Here is a 17,706-nt window from a genome sequence, read left to right on the forward strand (position 1 = left end):
ATTGAGCTATAATTCACGTACCATAAAATCCATCCTTTTGAAGTATACAATTCAATGGTTTCTAGACTATTCATGGAGTTATACAGTCATCATCATTATCTAATTTTAGGATATTTTCAATTCAATGAGGGAAGGCAGGAAAAGACTTACAAAGAGCACCTAACACTAACAATTACTTAATTTTTAAAGGACAAGAAGTTTTCCTCTAAAACAAATCAAAGCTGTGAGATTTTGACTTGTTAAAGAAGTTGATAATGCAAAGCTAAGAAGGACTGAATGCCTTCAGAGACGGAAGCATCCCCAGGCTTCTGCATTTTTTGGAAGGGCTTTTCCCTTTCTGGACTTCAGTTCATTCTGACTTCTTTGTGACTTGTAGGTCTGCACTTCCTGGAGGACCCAGAGACCTGTGCCAGCCATCTGGGCTGAAGGACATATCTGTTCTCGTCCGGATGCAAGAGAACCACGATAGACTCAATCCTGCAGGGATTTTCAGAGGGAGGACTGGCAAATTGTATTTTCCAAAGATGGCCACAGTAGTATGTATCCCATGCTGTTCTTAGACATTGTCACTTCTCCACTGAGAGATGGAGAGTTACGTTCCCTCCCCTTTGTGATGGCCCTGACCAATTAGAGTAGAGCTGTGTGATTTCTGACCCTACCTCGGATACAGCTTCTACCTGACTCTCCCTCTTTGCAAGTCCTCCCTGAGAACCCAGTGACCATGCTGTGAGGAAGCACAGGCCATACTGAGAGGCCATGTGTAGATGTTCTAGTCAACAGCCTCAAGGAAGGGCCAAGCACAAGCCAGCATCAATCCCGTACATCTGAGGGAATGAGTCTTCAGCTGATCCCCGCCCCCAGCCTTGGAGCTGCCCCTGCTTATGCCAAGTGGATCAGAGAAAACAGTTCCCCATGAAGTTCTGCCCAAATTGCAGATTTGTGAGCAAAGTGAATTTGCTGTTTGGGCCATAGGTTTGGGGATGGTTGGTTACACAGCAATAGGGAACTGAGAAAGAAATCTTGGACTTAAAACACATTTGGTTTGCCCTATGAAATGTAGAAGCTTCTGTAGCCATCCCAGAGGAATGTGAGTGAAATGAGCGTGCTCGTGGAATGACACAGGCAAAATACTTTCAACTGCTCTACAGCTAAAATCTACCTCCTGGTGCTTCTCCATTGTAAACAATAACATTTGTTCTGGTTATAACAGTTTTATATAACCAATGTAGAAAATTCAGAAAAATGAGAATTAAAAAAGGGAATGAAAAAGGTCTGACTCATGGCATTTACAACTGCTAATAATTTGGTCCCTTTCCCTCTAGTTTTTTTTCTTCCTATACATAGAAACTTATTTTATAAAACATGGATCATATTTGCACAGTAATATTGCTACTGGCCCATCATTCAGCAATCGTATTTTGAATTCAGCAGGCACCCAGCTGGACTCTGGAGAGGGGGAGAAAGAGGGCAGGGTTTCCAGCCGTGGCCATGACTGTGACTCACCTTGGGTCACTAGTGAGACACTGAGACTTCCCTCGTAGGGGTGGCTACGTGTTGCCTGGTGAGCATCATGGGTACCTGCTGCTTTGCTGCCAGGGTGGACACAGCTTAGGAGGTGTTCCATCCTCCCCTCCTACCTAAATGCAGGGAGGCTTGAAGAGGGCGGTGTCTGGTGGACACAGCCCCCAAACTGTGCCCCTTGTAGCTGATGTGCCTTTTGACTAGTGCCTGGGTGACAGCTCGTATTTCACATGCATATTTTGCAGAAACACTTCCTTAGAAATCCACCATGCAATGCAGAACCTGTTGTTAACAATATGGTCTTGTGCACTTGAAAATTTGTTAAGAGATTTGTCAAGCTCATGTGCAGTGTTCAACCAACCCCTTACCAACCCCTCCCCAACCCCCCCCACCACCAAAACAAAAACCGAAAGGACACAAGAAAACCTTTGGAGGTGATGGATATGTTTATTACCTTGATTGTAGTTATGGTGTCATAGGTGTTTGCACATGTCCAAGTGTATCAAATTGTATGCATTAAATATGTGCAGCTTTTTGTATATTAAGTACACCTCAGTAAAGCTGTTTTTAAAAAAGCACTTCCTCATTTGGAAACACTTAAATGAAAAAGTCGAATTGCGTTCAAAATCCACTCTTATTGACAAGAGAATTTTCAACATTATATTCTAATCATAAATGAAAGAAAAGGAAGAGCTATTAGATCCTTTCAATTTAGTGTCAACTGTGCTCAATTTTAGCATGTAAAATGATTGTTCACATTTTTAAATACCTATTCATGTAAAGTTTCCTGTTGATGTAGTGTTAAGAATTTTATTTTACTTTATTTATTTATTTATTTATTTATTTATTTATTTTTGGTGCATGTGTGAAATATGTCACATAAAGTGCTCTCCACACAAGTGACAACAAAGCAAATCTAGTCACTACCACCAGGTCAGGAAGGGTAGTGCCCTATGGTGTATTTGAAGGGATCCATCAATTGCCATTTCAAGCATAAAATCTGATGTAAAAATAAAATGGCTGATTACAGAACCAAATCAAATTGTTTAGTAGGGATGTTAAAAAGATTTTATTTGATACCTTAACTTAAAAAAATTTTTCCCCAATACTTTTTTTTTTTTTTTTTTTTTGACCTTTTTTCCCCACTAGGCCTCTACAGATGCCCACAATCCCCGTCAGGACCTCCGAGTGCCCCATGTGCGCGTGCCAAAGGCTGGTCCCGGGTCGCAGGCGCCCGCTGCCGGGCTGGGCCGCAGGCACGCCCGCCCGGGGTCAGCAGCCCCCAGGCAGTCAGAGCAGAGTCCTGTCGGCGACGGCAGCCCAGTGTTTACAAGATTCTTCTCTACGTTGGGTGATGTAACAGCCATCGCATCAGTTTTCCTCAGGGAGAGTGACGACTGTACTTGTTTTCATCCTCTTGTTAGAAACGCTGATTTATTTATTTTCAAGCTTCTTTTTCTTTTCCTGCTTGTATTTCACAGAAAAAGCTGGAGCCCCTGCAGTCGCTCTGGTGTCTTAAACACAAGGAGACCGAGTTTTGTCTTGCTTGCTTGATCTTTTTTTCTGTTTGCTTGTTCTTAGTATTTTTAGTATGTTTTGGAAACATTTCTTTTCAATGAGTGTTCGAAACTCAGCTCCCTCCTTCCCTCCGCTCCCTGAGGGCGCCTCCCTCTCCCTCGAGACCAGTGGGTGCCACCCCCAGCCGTGGGGGCGCTCGGTTTCCCCCACCAGCAGCTTGTCCCGAGTCGCGAAAGCCTCCAGTCGGGGCACTTCTGGGGGATGAGAAAAAACCACCCGACGGAACGGTAGTGAAACTTTTTCCTGCGGTCGTTCCCCCAGGGACCACAGGGTCCCCGGGTTCCCGAGGAGCGGGCGGTAGGGCCAGAGTTGATCTGGGGATCTACGTCCGGTTTGGGGAGGCCCTCGGCTCCCCATCCGGAGCTCGGGGGAGTAGGGAGCGGGTCCACGTCGCCGGGCGCGCAGACACCTGCGGCCTCTGGCGGGGCGGGCGGTCCTTGAGCCCCAGTGCCTCCTTAAAGCCGCGGCTCCGCCCCGTCCGCCACCCTCCCCCGTCACCGGTTCCACCCAACCGCCGGGTCCCCGCCGCCTTGGCGAAGTGTCGGACTGTCGCGAGCCCTCAAGGAGCGCGCTGCTCGCCCAGGCCCCCCGCCAGGTCTCGCGTCCCCGAGTCCCCGAATCCACTGTGGCTATGGCCAGTGAGGAGCTCGCAAGCAAGCTGCAGCGGCGACTGCAGTGGGAGGAGGCGGAGGACGGCGGTGTCCAGCCTGCGCCCCGCGCCGCCTCCGTTCCCGAGTCCCAGCCGCAGCCACTTGCCCGGGTGCCCACCGCCAGAGCCGACGCCGAGTTGAGCGCGCAGCTGAACCGACGGTTGGACATCAACGAGGGCGCGGCGCGGCCCCGCCGCTGCAAGGTCTTCCACCCCTACTCCGAGTTCCCGGAGTTTAGCCGCCGCCTCATCAAGGACCTGGAGAGCATGTTCAGACTGTGAGCGCCCTGCGCCGCCCTGCGCCGTGCGCCCCCGAGGACCCTGAGCCCGGGAGGAAGGAGGAGGGGGCGGTGGGTCGACCTTTCTGATCGGGAGTCCCGGACCCCGCTTGGGTGGGACGGGATGGGATAGTGCAGGGGTTCCGGGCGTGCCTTTAGCACTTAACCCAACGCCCCCAGATCCCGCGCGCCCCGAGCGATCCCGGAGCGGTGGAGGGATCCAGTGGGGCTGGCACACCACGAGCAGGAGCCACAGCTTTCCCTGACCCAGGTTGGAGGTTCCCCTCCGTCAGGGGACCCCGATTCCCGGGTTCCCGGGTCCCAACGGCAGGTCCCGCCCCCTCCGCCGCCTGGCTCCGAGGTTGGTCCAGGGCGCAACTTCTAGGAAACGGAGCCGCCGGGCGCCTCACCTGCCAGCTTTAACTTTATCTCCCGAGGGAGAAATTAGCCTCGTTGTCTTTTATCTTTTAAAACAAAAGAGGAAACTTATCCTTGGCTGCCGCGCGGGGTTTGATGTACTAACAGACTGAGAACAGGGAGTTTGTTAAACTCTTTGTAAGATCAGTACTTTCCTGGAGCTGGCGCGTTTGAGGGGCCTCCTGGGGGCGTCGCCTTGTCTGTTTTTCCCCTTCTTGCCTTTCGGGCAGGAGGCGCCCATAGGAACCAGACGTGGCAGCTGGTGGCTGGTCCCGCGGTGGCTTATTCCTGTCCTGCCTTGTCAGCCCCACCGGGCGGGGGAGCTGCTAACGAATCCCAACCCCGGACGGTGGAGGCAGCTTAATGAGCCTCCAAGTTGTCCTTGGAGCCTGGGAGCTCCCTGGGCCTCAGTTTCCTCATCTGCAGAGTGGGGGAAGTAATTGTCCCTGCCTTTTAAGGCCATAAAGTATTTTGCACACCGTAAGCTCCTAACCGAGCTATTAATATTATTTCCAGAATTGGGCCAAGACCGGAAAAATGCCTGGGGGAGCGGAGGCCGCTGGCCAGGTCATGCCTGGGGCGTTTTTAAAAGCGCTTGGAATGTGTTTGTCCTCCCGCGTGGAGGTTCTATTTAAAGGCGCTGTGGCCGGCGCTGTGTGGCCAGAGCCTGGGCCCCCTTCCTGAGGCTGGGCTGTTGTCCAGCCCCAGGCCCCGGGCAGAGGTCAGCAGAGGCTGATACCCGGCACCCCCGCATCTCCTCCACTTCCCTGACACCCTGATTCCCGCTTCCTGGCTTCCAGACACTGTTCTCTAGTTTTAATACCTAGTAGGTCTAATTTGGGTCATTAAGGAAGGCTGAGCTGAGGCAGAAGAATGAGACTGGGGCAGAGATAGAAAAGCAATGCGTGAATGGTTTGTATTTATTTGGGGTTATGCCTTTCCTGGGAAGACTGCTCCTCAGTGGCTGCTCCAAGGTCCCAGCAGTTCTTCCCAGGCCAGCTGGATTCAGAGGGCATCTTGGACACCTTCATCTCGCCATCGCTTTTGGGGTCACTCATTTCTTACATTTATTTTTATTACTAATATTTTTTTCTGCAGAATCATCTTTGAAAGGAAGTTTGTTTGTTGGCTACCTAAGAGCAATAAAGGGAGTCCACACAGTCAGAGGAGACCAAGCAAAGTGACATGGGTGGAAATAGATACTGGAACAGGGTCAAGCTAAAGGGAAGGCAATGTGTGGTCTGCGGTCCCACAGAGCTGGCAGTCCAGCCTGTGCATGGTATTTCTTTCTCCAGAGCCACTGTGTCAGTCAGAAGTCTAGGCTGAGTTTTCTGTTGCTTGCAACCAAAATTGGTATAAACAAAAAGGGGATTAATGGGATCATAAAACTAAAAAAGATAGCTGGTGTCAGGTATGGCTGGATCTAGGAGCTCAAATGATGCAATCAGCACTTAATTTCTTTTTCTTAAGCCCGCTGCCTCTCTGTGTTGTCCTTATTTTCAAGTGGCTTATCCCTCGTGGTGGCAGTGCGGCCACAGCAGCTCCAGTAAATCCAGTAGGAAGAGTAACCACAGCAAAGGCCTTATTGTGTATGTGTCTTTTGTAGCTTTACTATTGTTTCTTATTGGCTCTGAACCAATGTCTGTGGCTAGGGGAATCCGCTGCTCTGATTGGCCAGGCCTGAGCCACGTGATCCACCCCTGCAGTGATCAGCAGAAGGACTGACAGCCGGGAAGGCAAACCTAGGGGCTCTTGCTGAGGAAGGGGGATATGTGCTGGTGGCAGTGAAGGACCTTCACAGCTCCATCCTGGACCCTGACCATGGGCAGACTCAAGCCTGCTGCTTTGTTCACTGTCAGCCATGAGTGTCCTGAGGCAGGACTGGCAGCTCCTGTCATCAGGGAATGGCATCTGAGGCATGAGTTACTGCAAAGGAACCTTCCTGGGGATTGTCCCCCGTGTCCTTGAAGGCAGGGGAGGCAAAGCTGTTCCAATTAAAGTCAGCCAAGTGGTGGCTGGAGACACCAGTGTGGCTAGGGGAGCCACACAGGCATAGGGTCAGACAGGGCCTGGGACCTGTGACCCTGGGCAAGCTACATCATTCCTCTAAGCCTTAGTTTCTTGTTGGTAAAATGGGCACAATTACCACCTTCCCATGAGAGCCAGGGAGCTGCTGTGGCCTGCCAGGGGCAGGGGCCACTAGGGGAATGCTGCCTTCCCCCTACAGTGGTTTGGAAAGGCCCTCACCTTAAACCTGATATCAAGACCCAATTATCCATCATGAGTTTGGGGACGGTGGGGACACAGCCCCCTCATTCCAGGGTCCTTACCTGTGATCGTGGATAAGTTGCTAACCACTTCTGTCTTTTTATCTGTAAAATGGGTGTGACTGTTTGTTTCAAGGGTTTTGAGAGAACTGAGTGGGGGACAGGGCCACGAGTTGGCATGTGTCGTAAGGGGCCTTCTGCTGAAGGCCATCCCCCCACTTTGGCTTCAGGCCCCAAGTCCATGTCCAGAGTCCTCCCTGTCCTGCCATACCTTCCTGCGATCCTGTAAAAAACAGAGATTCCTTGGCCCCGATGACCTGAGCTTCCATAAACTCAGCCTCCTCCAGCAGAGCTCGATGGGGTTCCCCTCAGGATGCTTCTGCCCAGTTTCCTCACCTGGGAGGCAGCTGAACCTTTGCTCTCCCTGCCCACCAGGGTCAGGAGATCCCATCTGGGAGACTTTGTCATCTGGACATGTCTGACGCAGCTCTGCTTTTAGTCCTCATTTGTCCTCGATGCCTGGCACGTGGCAGTGACTCTGCTCAATGGCTAAAGCCCTCATCTCATGAAGGGGTGCTGATGTATCCATGGTCATCAGGTCAGACCAGGTCCCCTGCCACTCCCTGGGCTCTGTGCCATCCAGCCAGCAGTTGGTTGGTATCTGCCCCCATTTGAAGTGTGTCTCTTCCTCCCTTTTTCTTTCACCTTTGGTTTCTATGCTTAAATAAATCTAAAAAACATAAACATGTTTAAAATCCCGAAGAACACGTAACACACCAACTTATTGTCCATTGAATGACTTTCCACATTTTATCCATTCCAGACACAGTGTTTCAAGGCTGTTAAGAGCATGTGCTTGGAGCCAGGCTTCCTGGGTTCAGACCATGACTCTTCTAGCTTCTGGTGGTGGCCAGGAATCCTTGGCATCCCTGACTTATAGACACAACACTCTAGTCTCTGTTTTGATAGTCACATGGTGTTCTCTGTGTGTGTGTGTGTGTGTGTGTGTTTGTGTGTGTGTGTGTGTGTGTGTGTGTGTGTCTTCACATGGCCTTCTTGTAAAGACACCAGTGGCTAGACTTAGGGCTTACCCTAATCCGGTATGGCTTCTTATTTCAATTAATTACATCTGCAAAGATCCTATTTCCAAATAGGATCACATTCTGAAGTTCTGGGTGGCTATGAATTTTGGGGGAACCCTATTCAACCCGTCACTGAGAGTGAACAGAAGTGCCCAGTCCATGTGGCACCATGACTGTCTTCTTACCTCCTGGAAGAGTGGGGTGCTGGTTGGGGGGAGGCCCTTCCAAGGAGGCCCTCAGATTTAGGAATATCAGAGTCTTAACCACTTTAGATTATTTAGGTGATTTAGGAATGTCTGAGACTTAATCAAAGCCAGAATGATTCCCACCCTCAACAGAAGGGAAATCCAACTTCCCAAAGCCCAGTCCTAATTCAAATGGAGTTGCTGTCCAACTACAAAAACACGAAACCAGCAGAAAACCCCCGACTTGTGCCAGGAGTGCACTTACTTTCAGAAAGCATTTCACTTTTGATCAGTTTCTAGATCCAGATTCTAATGTTGCCTTGGAGTTCACTTGGAACCTGACTTGACTGGAGCCAAGTACACCCTTTTTTTTTTTTTGGTTCGGGGCTATATAGATTCATGCAGATACTGCAAAACATGCTTTGATCTTTTAACTCTGATGTTCTTATTTGAAAGTATTTTGCCCAAGGATTTCTTACCTTTTCAAGGTTTTAAAAAAAAAACGAAAAAACTTGGACTCTTCCCAACCTGTGAGCACGTTGGTTTGATGGAATGGAGGTCTTCTGTCTTTGTATCTTTGGGACCTGTAACAAATGAGCCTGGTGTGCTGTAGAAGGAGAATTTTCTAATGAACGTGGGAAGCCAGTCTGGCTGGAGAAAGTTCCCTCTCCATTTCCCAGCATGTTACTGAATAGCCTGAGCCAAGAGAATAGTGGCCTGATTTAAACGAAGAGTGAGAAGGCCCAGAAGAAACTGACTCTACATTGTGTGTCCAGGGCTGTAATACTAGCTGATGGAGTGGTCAAGGTTAGACAGGAAATTTTAATTACCCTGGGCTTATCCAGAGGCCTCTTTCAAAGGGAGGCAATGAGGGCAGCCAGTTAAAGGCAGGACCCAAATACAGGGACTTAAAATGCAGCTGTGACGGTTTTGCAGCGTGCTAAGAGCTTGTATTTCAGTTCCCCGAAGAGAGGGTGGGGAGAGGAAGCGTTTGGCTATGGGAAAGTTGCCTTTTTATTAAGCATCCGAAATGATGTCATGGACGCCCTGCCAGCACCTGATTCCCCCCGCCACTGAACCCCAAGAAGGCGGGGCTGTCCTGGAACTCAAGTCTTGTCTCCCTTACCCCCAGTTTCTTTTTCTCCTCCCTGTCTTTTCTCTGAGGGAGAGAGAAAGGCGGTGAACTTGGAGGGCTGGGGATTTGCCAAGGAGGTGAAGGAGGCCCTGCTAAGGAGGTTTACTGGGGAGCTGGAGGGAGGGATCTATATGTATCTTTCGAGTGAATTGACTTTAAGACAAGGAAAGGCGGATGGAAATAAATGGAAGTTAAGTGCTTTTTTTACCCCTTAGAGAAAGATGAGAGCTTCTGACTCTTCTGATTGTGTCTTCCACCCAAAATGGTCCACCTTAGAGTTGAAATTCCCTCACCTGCACTGGATTTTGGACCTTTTGACTGTTCTGGGTTGAAGGTGGGGCAAGAGAACCCAAGGCTTGTCTGAATTCCTGGTGGGCAGTCAGCCAGAACTCAGGCTGGCTTCTGTTTGAGGGCCTTGGTCTCTGGCAGAGAGACGCTGTGACTGGGAAATCTTTCGTTCTTAGAACGGTTAAAGCACTGGTTTTATTTGCCCAGCGTGTGCGATGAACGTGGTGTTGATGGAGCTGGAAGGAGGTTCCATGGTTTCTGGCAGTTTTATCTTTGCAAAGAGTTTCTTTCTTCCTCATCCCCGGCTCCTCACCTCCTCTCTCTGGGACGTCTCCTCTACCTTCCTTATTGCAAAGCATCAAATGTTATAAGAATTTGAACTTGAGTGACTTATTAAAGTCTTACATTATGCAAAAAAAAAAAAAAGGGCCTTTTTCTTTTCTCCCTTGCAAAATTAAAGTGCCTGTTTTCAGAGCTGTAAGGTCCAGGGAACTCTATACTATCAGCTTTGTAATGCCTCCCCCACCCCTCCTCCCAAGTCTGACTAGTAAATAGAAGTACCTTCTTTGATTGAATTGGGGGGGCCTGGTGTACCTGGACCACATCACGCATGGTTTCTCGGCGTGGCTGAGCCAGCGAGTCTCTAAGGATGTGTGGAGTGAATCGGGTCTTGGGAGCTAGTGGCTGCCAGGCTTGACCGTGACTCAGGGAAGAGATACTCAGTTTAGGAGCTCAGCACACACACTAGGTTTTGCACATCCTTGCTGTTAGCTTCCTGCTTCATGAATATCTGTGTATCACATGCACACTTGCGTGCTTACATGTGCCTAGAGGTGTGCTCACACTTGCACCTGCTTGGCCTTCTCCTCATTATATAGTCCTCCTAGAACAAGCCTCAGTAGCCTCCTCCTGTTCTGTGTCCCTTGAGTGTTGGTGATTGAAGGGCATCACTGGTCCTAAATCCTAGAAGCTCCTGGGCAGGCCTTGGTACAGGGATGCCTGAGTTGTTGGGGTGTGGATTATACCATCCTGCAGGATGAAACCTGACCTTTGCTCACTGACCCACCAAGGCATGGACCCAAGGCCCCCTAGCGAACCCTTCCTGAGTTCCGAGGTTGCACAGACTTTCTGTGACCCCTTCCCCAGAGCTCCCACCCCTGGGCTCCCATGGCCAGCACTGTCCATACGTTTGCTAACGTCTGCTCCTGCGGTACCAGGATGATGACGATGGCGAGCCTCTTTGTCACCTACTGTCTTGGAGCTATTCATTCATTCATTCAGTTTTTTCATTGATTTGGTGAAGAACATGCTAGGTACTGGGATTATACAGATTGATCTGGAGGGGGTTTCTGCTTTGAGAAGCTCAACAAACATTTAACAGTGGATTGGATTTAACATGATGCTGCTGGTCATGGAAGGAAGCGAGTCCCAGAAAAGCCACCCACCACCCATGTTCAAGACACCCCGTGTAGCCTAGCAGACCCTGTGAGGATGCTGCATTCAAGGCAAGGGGTCGCGGTCTTTCCGCATACAACCTGGGAGGAACAGCTAGCCAGGACTGGGAAGGGATTCAGGCCTTTGATGGATCAAAGGCCTTTGGGCCAAGGTTCTTGGAGCCAGAGGACAGGAGCTGGAAGCTTGACATGTGGTGGGGACCTAGTCGACCTCAAGGGGCAAAAGCCAGGCCATGAGGGTGCAGCAAAAGGAAGCTACAGCCTTGGTTCAGTGTAGAGAAGAAAGAGCTTTCTCATGTCTGGAGTTGTTGGGAAATGGAAAGAATTGTCTCAAAGGTGTAAGCCCTTTGTCTGGAGTTCCATTGGAAGGTGAGTGGTCTGTCTTCATGGAGTGAGAGGTTTGCAGCAGGGAAGGGTTGGAAAGCTTTTGGGAGGCTGGGGGATAGGCTGTATGACCTTTAAGGTTCCTTCTGGGCTAGAGGTGGGCCAGCCTGGTCTATAAAGGGCGAGCTAGTGAATCTATTTGGCCTTGTGGGCCTTAGCTTCTCTGCTGCCACTGCTCAACTCTGCCGTTGTGAAGGCAAGTAGCCACAGACAACATGTGAGGGAACCTACGCTAACTGGTGTGGCCGTGTCCCAGCGACACCTGGTGAGCGGGAGTTTGCTGCAGGCTGTAGTTTGCCAGCCCCTGTTCTAGGCGGTTGTTTGGGAATCTCAAGCCCTGTGAACCTCTTCTGGTCTCCCCAGTCCCCTTCCTCACTTCTTGGCCTTTCCTTCTGTAAAGGGCCTGGGGTTTCACTCACTGGGGCAGACTTTAAGTCCCCAGGGGGACTCAGGAGTCCTAACGAGGCAGAAGCAGAAGTGGACGTGGAGTGGGCCCGGAGCTCTAGGACCCCTGAGTTGCTTCTGGAAGATTAGTCCTGGAGTAGCAGCAACGTACTGCCTCTGCTTCTCTTGCCTACTAAGGGGGCTGGGCAGCTGGAGCCCTGCATCTGGAGCCCCTGCTGTGACATTCTGCAACCTCAGAAGGGCTACTTTGTTTTTACTTCCCCTGAGAGGTGGTCTGAGGTGTGTTTGAGCCAGGCTGTGGTCAGGAAGGGCTTAAAAACTCCAGATGAAAAGGAAAAGGAAAGCTAACTTGGTGACACATTGACCTTGCTTCTCTCTTCAGAAGCCCTGGTGGGATGGGGACAACATATAACATTCAGTAGCTCCCTATTGCCCATGGAACAAAGTTCAGACTATTCACAATGACCCTTAAGGCCAGTCACAGCTGGCTATTGCATTCTTCTCTCTTGCTGGTTACCCTAGCCTGGCCCCTCTCTCACTGAGCTATTGGGCCCATATAACCTCTCTCTCATAACCCCCAATTTCTAATCTGTCAGTATTCTTGATTCTTATGGGGGTCCCATCCCCTTCCATTGTGTTTGCCCTGGGAAAGCAGAGAGAGCTCTTTGTGGTTGAGTGTGACTAACTTCTTTCTTCAGTCCCCATGCCCACCCCAGGGGGGGACCCAGGGCCAGACCTAGGGCCACAGGCAGGTCAGGGGTACCTTGACTTCTGTAGAAGGGTCTGAGCTCTGCTTCTCAAGCTGCCCTGAGGCCCTAATTACGTCCCCAGTGGAATTTCCCATCTCCCAGGGCTGTTAGGTATAGGAGCCTTCGGTGGGGTTGCATGGTCCCCTCCAGCAGTGCCACCAACCGCATGCCACATGGGCACATGCCTGTAAGTGAGATGTGGAAAAGGAAAGTGGCCACCTTCTCAGGTTGTCCCCAAGATCATGTGACCACTCGGTGTGCAGTCACAGCCTTAATTAGGTCACCCTGGTGCCAGCCCCATGTTCTTTCCACTGAGGGAGCTACAGGTCCTGGCCCCCAGCAGGGCTGCTGGATTTAAGGTGGTGCCAGCCCAGAGGAAGGACACAGAAAAGGGGCTAGCCGAGAGGGAGGCAGTGGGGTGGGGATGAAGATGCTGGCAGCCCGGGTGCTTTTCCTTTCTGTTTGGAGGGATGGCCGAGCCTCCCACAGTCCACTTCCGCCAGGCCTGTGGCCCCGGCCTCCCCCTCCCTCACAGCCTCCCCTCAGCCATTTTCCCCCCAACTCCTGGGCTTGGGAGTGGAGTGGGTGTGAGTCACAGCCAGGGATGCACCAGGCCTGACCAAGTCCAAGTGTGGACACCCGGGGTTGTTTGGGGCCACCCGTCCCCCGAAATCCACAGGGCTCCAGGGAATTCCTAGGAGAACTAGGTTTCCAGGGGCACCTCCAGCCTACTTTTCCAGTCCTTCGGGACTTTCATGGGAGGTGTTGGGGGCTAAGGGGAGATGCCCCATTACTGCACCTTCACAGCAAAGAACCCACTCTTGCTCATTTCAACACCCCTGATTGGAGGAGTCCCTGTGGCCTCCCATGGCCTCCATCAGGGTGTGTTCAGGGGGGCCTTCCCCTGGGACGCCCTTTCTTCTCTCCTTCCTTTCTGGATGGATCGCCGACAACTCTAAATTCCCAGAGCCACATGCTCCATTCTCTGTTTTGAAACTGAGTCCCCAGCTGCCTGTACTTACCCAAACCCAGCACAGGTACCCTGATTTCAAAAGGACCAAGGGAAGGCCCCAGGATTAGGATCTTTCTCTTAATGAGAAGTTTCTCTGAATCAGCCAAAACTGAAAAAGTGAGCCCTTAGTGATAAGCTTACAGATAAGCTGAGAGTTTATCTGCCTTCCTTTACTCTTGGAAAAACTGGACACTGCCCAGACAGAAACTCACCAAGGACACACAGCACGGGATGTAGCCGGATCCCGGGCGCACACTCCAGCCGCTGCTGTCCGCTACCCTCAGGAGGAGCACACCGAGGCTCCAGCAGACCCGGCTGCTCCCTGTTATGTTTGCCGGGTCAGAAGTTTTCCAAGGCTCATTCTTCTCCACCCGGTCTTTCATGGTCAAATGGTTCTTGGCATTCGTGCCCTCATTGTGGCTGAAGCGCTTGGCACTCCTGACCTGCTAACTGGTTGTTACTGGCATGTTCCTTTCGGGGGGTGGTCACAGGGGCTGGTTTGCTCCGTTTCCACACTGGGTTGCTGGCATCAGCAGGAGAATGTGCATGTAGCGGAAGCCTCCCAGTTCGAGGCCTTTCCAATATTGAGTTCCAGCAGCCAGTTTGCGAGCACAAGGCTGGGGGAAGCTTGGTGTACCCCTGCCCTCTCTCCTGAATCCGCGTGGCAGTCCCTGGCTGGGGCAGTGCACTCCCACTGCGTGCATTTGGGACGAAGCAGATTTCCCTGCTTGTCTCGAAGGCCAGGGTAGCAGCTGCCAGCCTCTGCCACCCCCTCTGCTGTCTTGCAGGGCACTGAGCACATGCTGGGTACTCTCTCATGGGGGGGGGGGTGGCCCCTCCGCTCTGTCTGGACACCCTCCCTTTCTTGACGAACTTCCAGACACCATGTATGGAACTGGGCTCCTGCAGCCTGTAAAGATGTTGGCCTCTTACCAGAAAAAGAAGGATATTTGCCAGAACTGTGTCCCCACAGTACTGGCTGCACAGGTGAGGCTGGTGTTCACCTGCATCCAGTGCCACTCCCACCTCATCGCCCTCCCTGCATCTGTCCCCAGTGAGGACTACTGTGTGCCACTCAACTGCCTTAGTCTGCTCACTCCATTCTCCATCACCACCCCCCTCAAAATCCATCCTGCACAGTGAGCTGAGAGGCCTTTCTGCAAAAGCCATTGATGTCACTTCTCTGTTTCACAATCTTTGGGGGTTTCCCCTGTTGCCCTTAGGAAGACACAGCTCTTCCAGAATGCCTTATGGGAGCTGCCCCCCCACCTCCCCTTCTGGGACATCCTGGCACCTCTGGGCTCCTTCCCATGGCTCTGAACTTTGGCTCCTGTTAGTTCCAGCCACCTCCCTCTGCTCCAGCTCTGCCCAATTCCGGCCTTATCACAGCTCAACTGTTTCTTTGTACCTCTTTGCCTTCCCACTGGGACTGGTCTTTGTGCTTTCCTTCTGCTCCGGAGAGGCCCCAGGAAGACATGAGCCAGGTGGTATGTGAGTGAATGGAACTCAACAAGCCGGGAGTTCATCCCACAAAGGCCGCTAGGAGCAGCCAGATTGGAAATCAGACTCTGGGCTCAAGCCTTTGTGCTTAATTCCTCAGAGTCCCCCTTCCTCCGAGCCTGCTTGCTTTTACTTTGCATGCGATTGTAACACACTTGGAGATCTGGTTTCCTAGCCTGCAGCAAAGTGGAAGGCAGCAAAGTAGGAATGAAGGCAGGAAGGGGCAGATGACTTGACAGCTAGGGAGAACCCACAAAGAGGGCAGAAAACCAGGCACTCACAGAAGGGGCAGGCAGGGAAGCCTGAAGGAGTAATAACAGTCCTATGACTATGGAGGGCTCTGATGCTCATCTGGGTAGGGACATCCACAGGAGAGCCAGGAGGGCCCTGGGAAAGGCCACTTGCTTTGGGGATATTCTGCTACATCACCCTTCTCCAGCTTGAAAGAGCCTGGGCAGCACAGGGATCTTGTGAACATGTAGGTTCTAATTCAGCAGGTCTGGGGAGGGACCTGAAATTCTGCATTTCAGACAATCCTGGGTGACTATGGTGCTGCTGGTCTGGGGACCACATTTAGACCAGAGCCTGTCTGTTTGAAAAGGCCATACAAGGCCTTTCTGAAGGAAAGCAGGAGGTTCCGGTGTTCTGGTGTTCTGAGGGGTAGGCGGTCCCCGCAACACTGAGACTAAGGCATTTTCTGGGGCCCTGCCACCCTCCTGAGAACTTCCCTACCTCCTGGGGATCCCTGGGGAGTTTCTGATGGCTGAGCCTCAGGCAGACAAAGGCTGGCCCGCTTCTTTCTTCCTTGATAGCAGGATTATTCTGGTGAAGTGAAAACCAAGAAAGCCCAGGGGTTCTGCACAGTGTGAGCCAAGAGAGCGAGCCATTCACGGACCAGCACTGGGCAGACATTGGAAACTGGCCTCTGTCCCCTTGCTGGCGGGCCTCTGGTGGGGTGAGGGTTAGGGGTTACCTGGGCCCCTCTGGCCAGGCCAGGAACTTTCCCAGGTTACAGGCACACATGGTTGTGGGCCCCGTGTTCAGGGATCTAAGCCCATCCTGCCTCACTCCACTCCGTGCCACCATCAGTGATGTCTCCAATCAGTCAAGTCACAGACCTTTTTGAGTGGGCCCTTGGAAGGCCGATCTGATCCTCTCACACAGGTTGGGCTGGGCAATGAGAGCCACTCACTAAGGACTTCTTGGAAATTCAGTACAAGGGGCGCACAGGAGCCTGTGGATTTGGGTTTCCCCCAGAAGGATAAAGCTGGTAAAGGCTGTCTGAGGCCCAGCTGGGTGCGGGCAGCTCTTCGGAGCAGAAGCCCTGGAAGCTGCTTCCTCTTCATGGCTGCAGACAGGTACTACTCTTAAATATAGCTCCATCCCAGTGCTTGCTTACTGAGTGCCAGGGGCCAGTGCTGGCGTGTTATCTCCTTTCGGCCCCTCTGTGACTCTGTAAGGCACAGACAGCTCTCGTGATAGTCAGTCTGCAGAGGGCTCGCCAGCCCCTCTCTCCCAAGCAAATGGCAGGGCTGGGTTTAAATCCAAGCCTGTGTCTGCAGGGCCATCCACAGTGCTCATGGGACTCGAATCTCCCCCTAACAGATCCTGGAATACATGAAGCAGAAGGGAATGAGGATATTTTAAAGCAAAAACATGGAAAAAGCTCACCAGTCCAGAGGACTAGAAGGAAGCCCTAGGAAACAGAAAGATGCGGGGTTTGGGGATTATGACTTTTTTTAATGTCTTGGATTGCCTTTAATAAGAAAAATCTGGGTTAAGTTTTAAATTATAGAAAAAAACTAGTATAAGGAGCTAAGATGTTGGACGGGGAGGAGCCACTAGCTTAAAGGAACTCTAATAAGCCTGCAAGCTCTAAAGATATAAACTGTTGGTGGAGAGAGGGTGGCAGCGCGGGGCAGGGGAAAGCAAATACTTTGATGGTTTGAAATAGGGAGAGGAGGATGCTGCTTAAGCCAGGTTTCATAGGGAGAAGGAAAGGCCCAGATGGGCCTCGGGCTGTGCTCCCTCCCGTGTTCTCCTGGGGCCTGGTCCCACACCTGGCAGGTGGCCCTGCCAGCTGGGCAGCGCAGGTGGGCCCGAGCTGGCCAGGTTGTTCCTGGTGTGGCCTCCTTTCCACAGAGCTGGATTCCAAATTGCAAGGAATGTGATTGTATTTTCATAGCAGGGAGGGGAAGCAAAGGAGGTTTCCAGAATGAAGAAAACAAACCCAACCGCATTCATCTTTCCCACAGGCCCAAAAGTTTGGTATAAGGTCACCTGTTCGCAGATGGCCTTGTCTGAGGGGTCCTCACACTGCAGTTGCTTGAGGAGAGGGGCTCTGAGCTGGCTGAGGGTGAGTGGTTTGCCCGTGGCCCAGCCCTGGGGGCCCCTGCTGGGGTTTCTCACCTCTAGCTTCCTTCAACCACACCCATCATGGAATACAATAGTTGATGTTGTCATTGTCCTAAAACCTTCAGAAGGGCCTTTATCTTTTTAACAGGAAACTTCTCTCTGCCTTAGACTTAATCTCTGTTGATGGTCACTGGAGGCGCAACCTTGGCATTCTGTAAGGACTGACCTGCTATTAGATCTTTCTTCCCCAAATCCTACCCCTGATGGCTGTGTTGCCCAGACCTGGGGTTGGGCTGTGGGCTCGAGACCCCCCTCCCACCTCCCTGGGGTTAACCTCCCTGGGCCTAGCCACCTTGGGCTGGTTGACCTCAATGGGCCTGGTTTATTCAACAGCCTAACAGTGCTCCACCCCTCAGAGGAGTGCTGAGAGGTTAAATCAGATCAGAT

The 17,706-nt window shown here is 51.6% G+C and overlaps 1 protein-coding gene across 2 annotated transcripts in view; it reads left to right on the forward strand.

The window, feature by feature from the left end:
- Window positions 1–3,376: 3,376 nt before the first annotated feature.
- EFHD1 (EF-hand domain family member D1) overlaps window positions 3,377–17,706 on the forward strand; it is a 36,562-nt gene continuing 22,232 nt past the window's right edge. Inside the window, exon 1 of one of the 2 annotated variants that reach the window (XM_032480516.1) lies at window positions 3,377–4,026. In XM_032480516.1, the coding sequence (XP_032336407.1) occupies window positions 3,731–4,026 (296 nt within the window). In that variant the 5' untranslated portion in view covers window positions 3,377–3,730. The remainder of the gene's footprint in view (window positions 4,027–17,706) is intronic. The other variant, XM_006191139.3, reaches the window with a different exon arrangement.

Source organism: Camelus ferus, chromosome 5, assembly GCF_009834535.1.
Source record: "Camelus ferus isolate YT-003-E chromosome 5, BCGSAC_Cfer_1.0, whole genome shotgun sequence".
NCBI lineage: Eukaryota > Metazoa > Chordata > Mammalia > Artiodactyla > Camelidae > Camelus > Camelus ferus.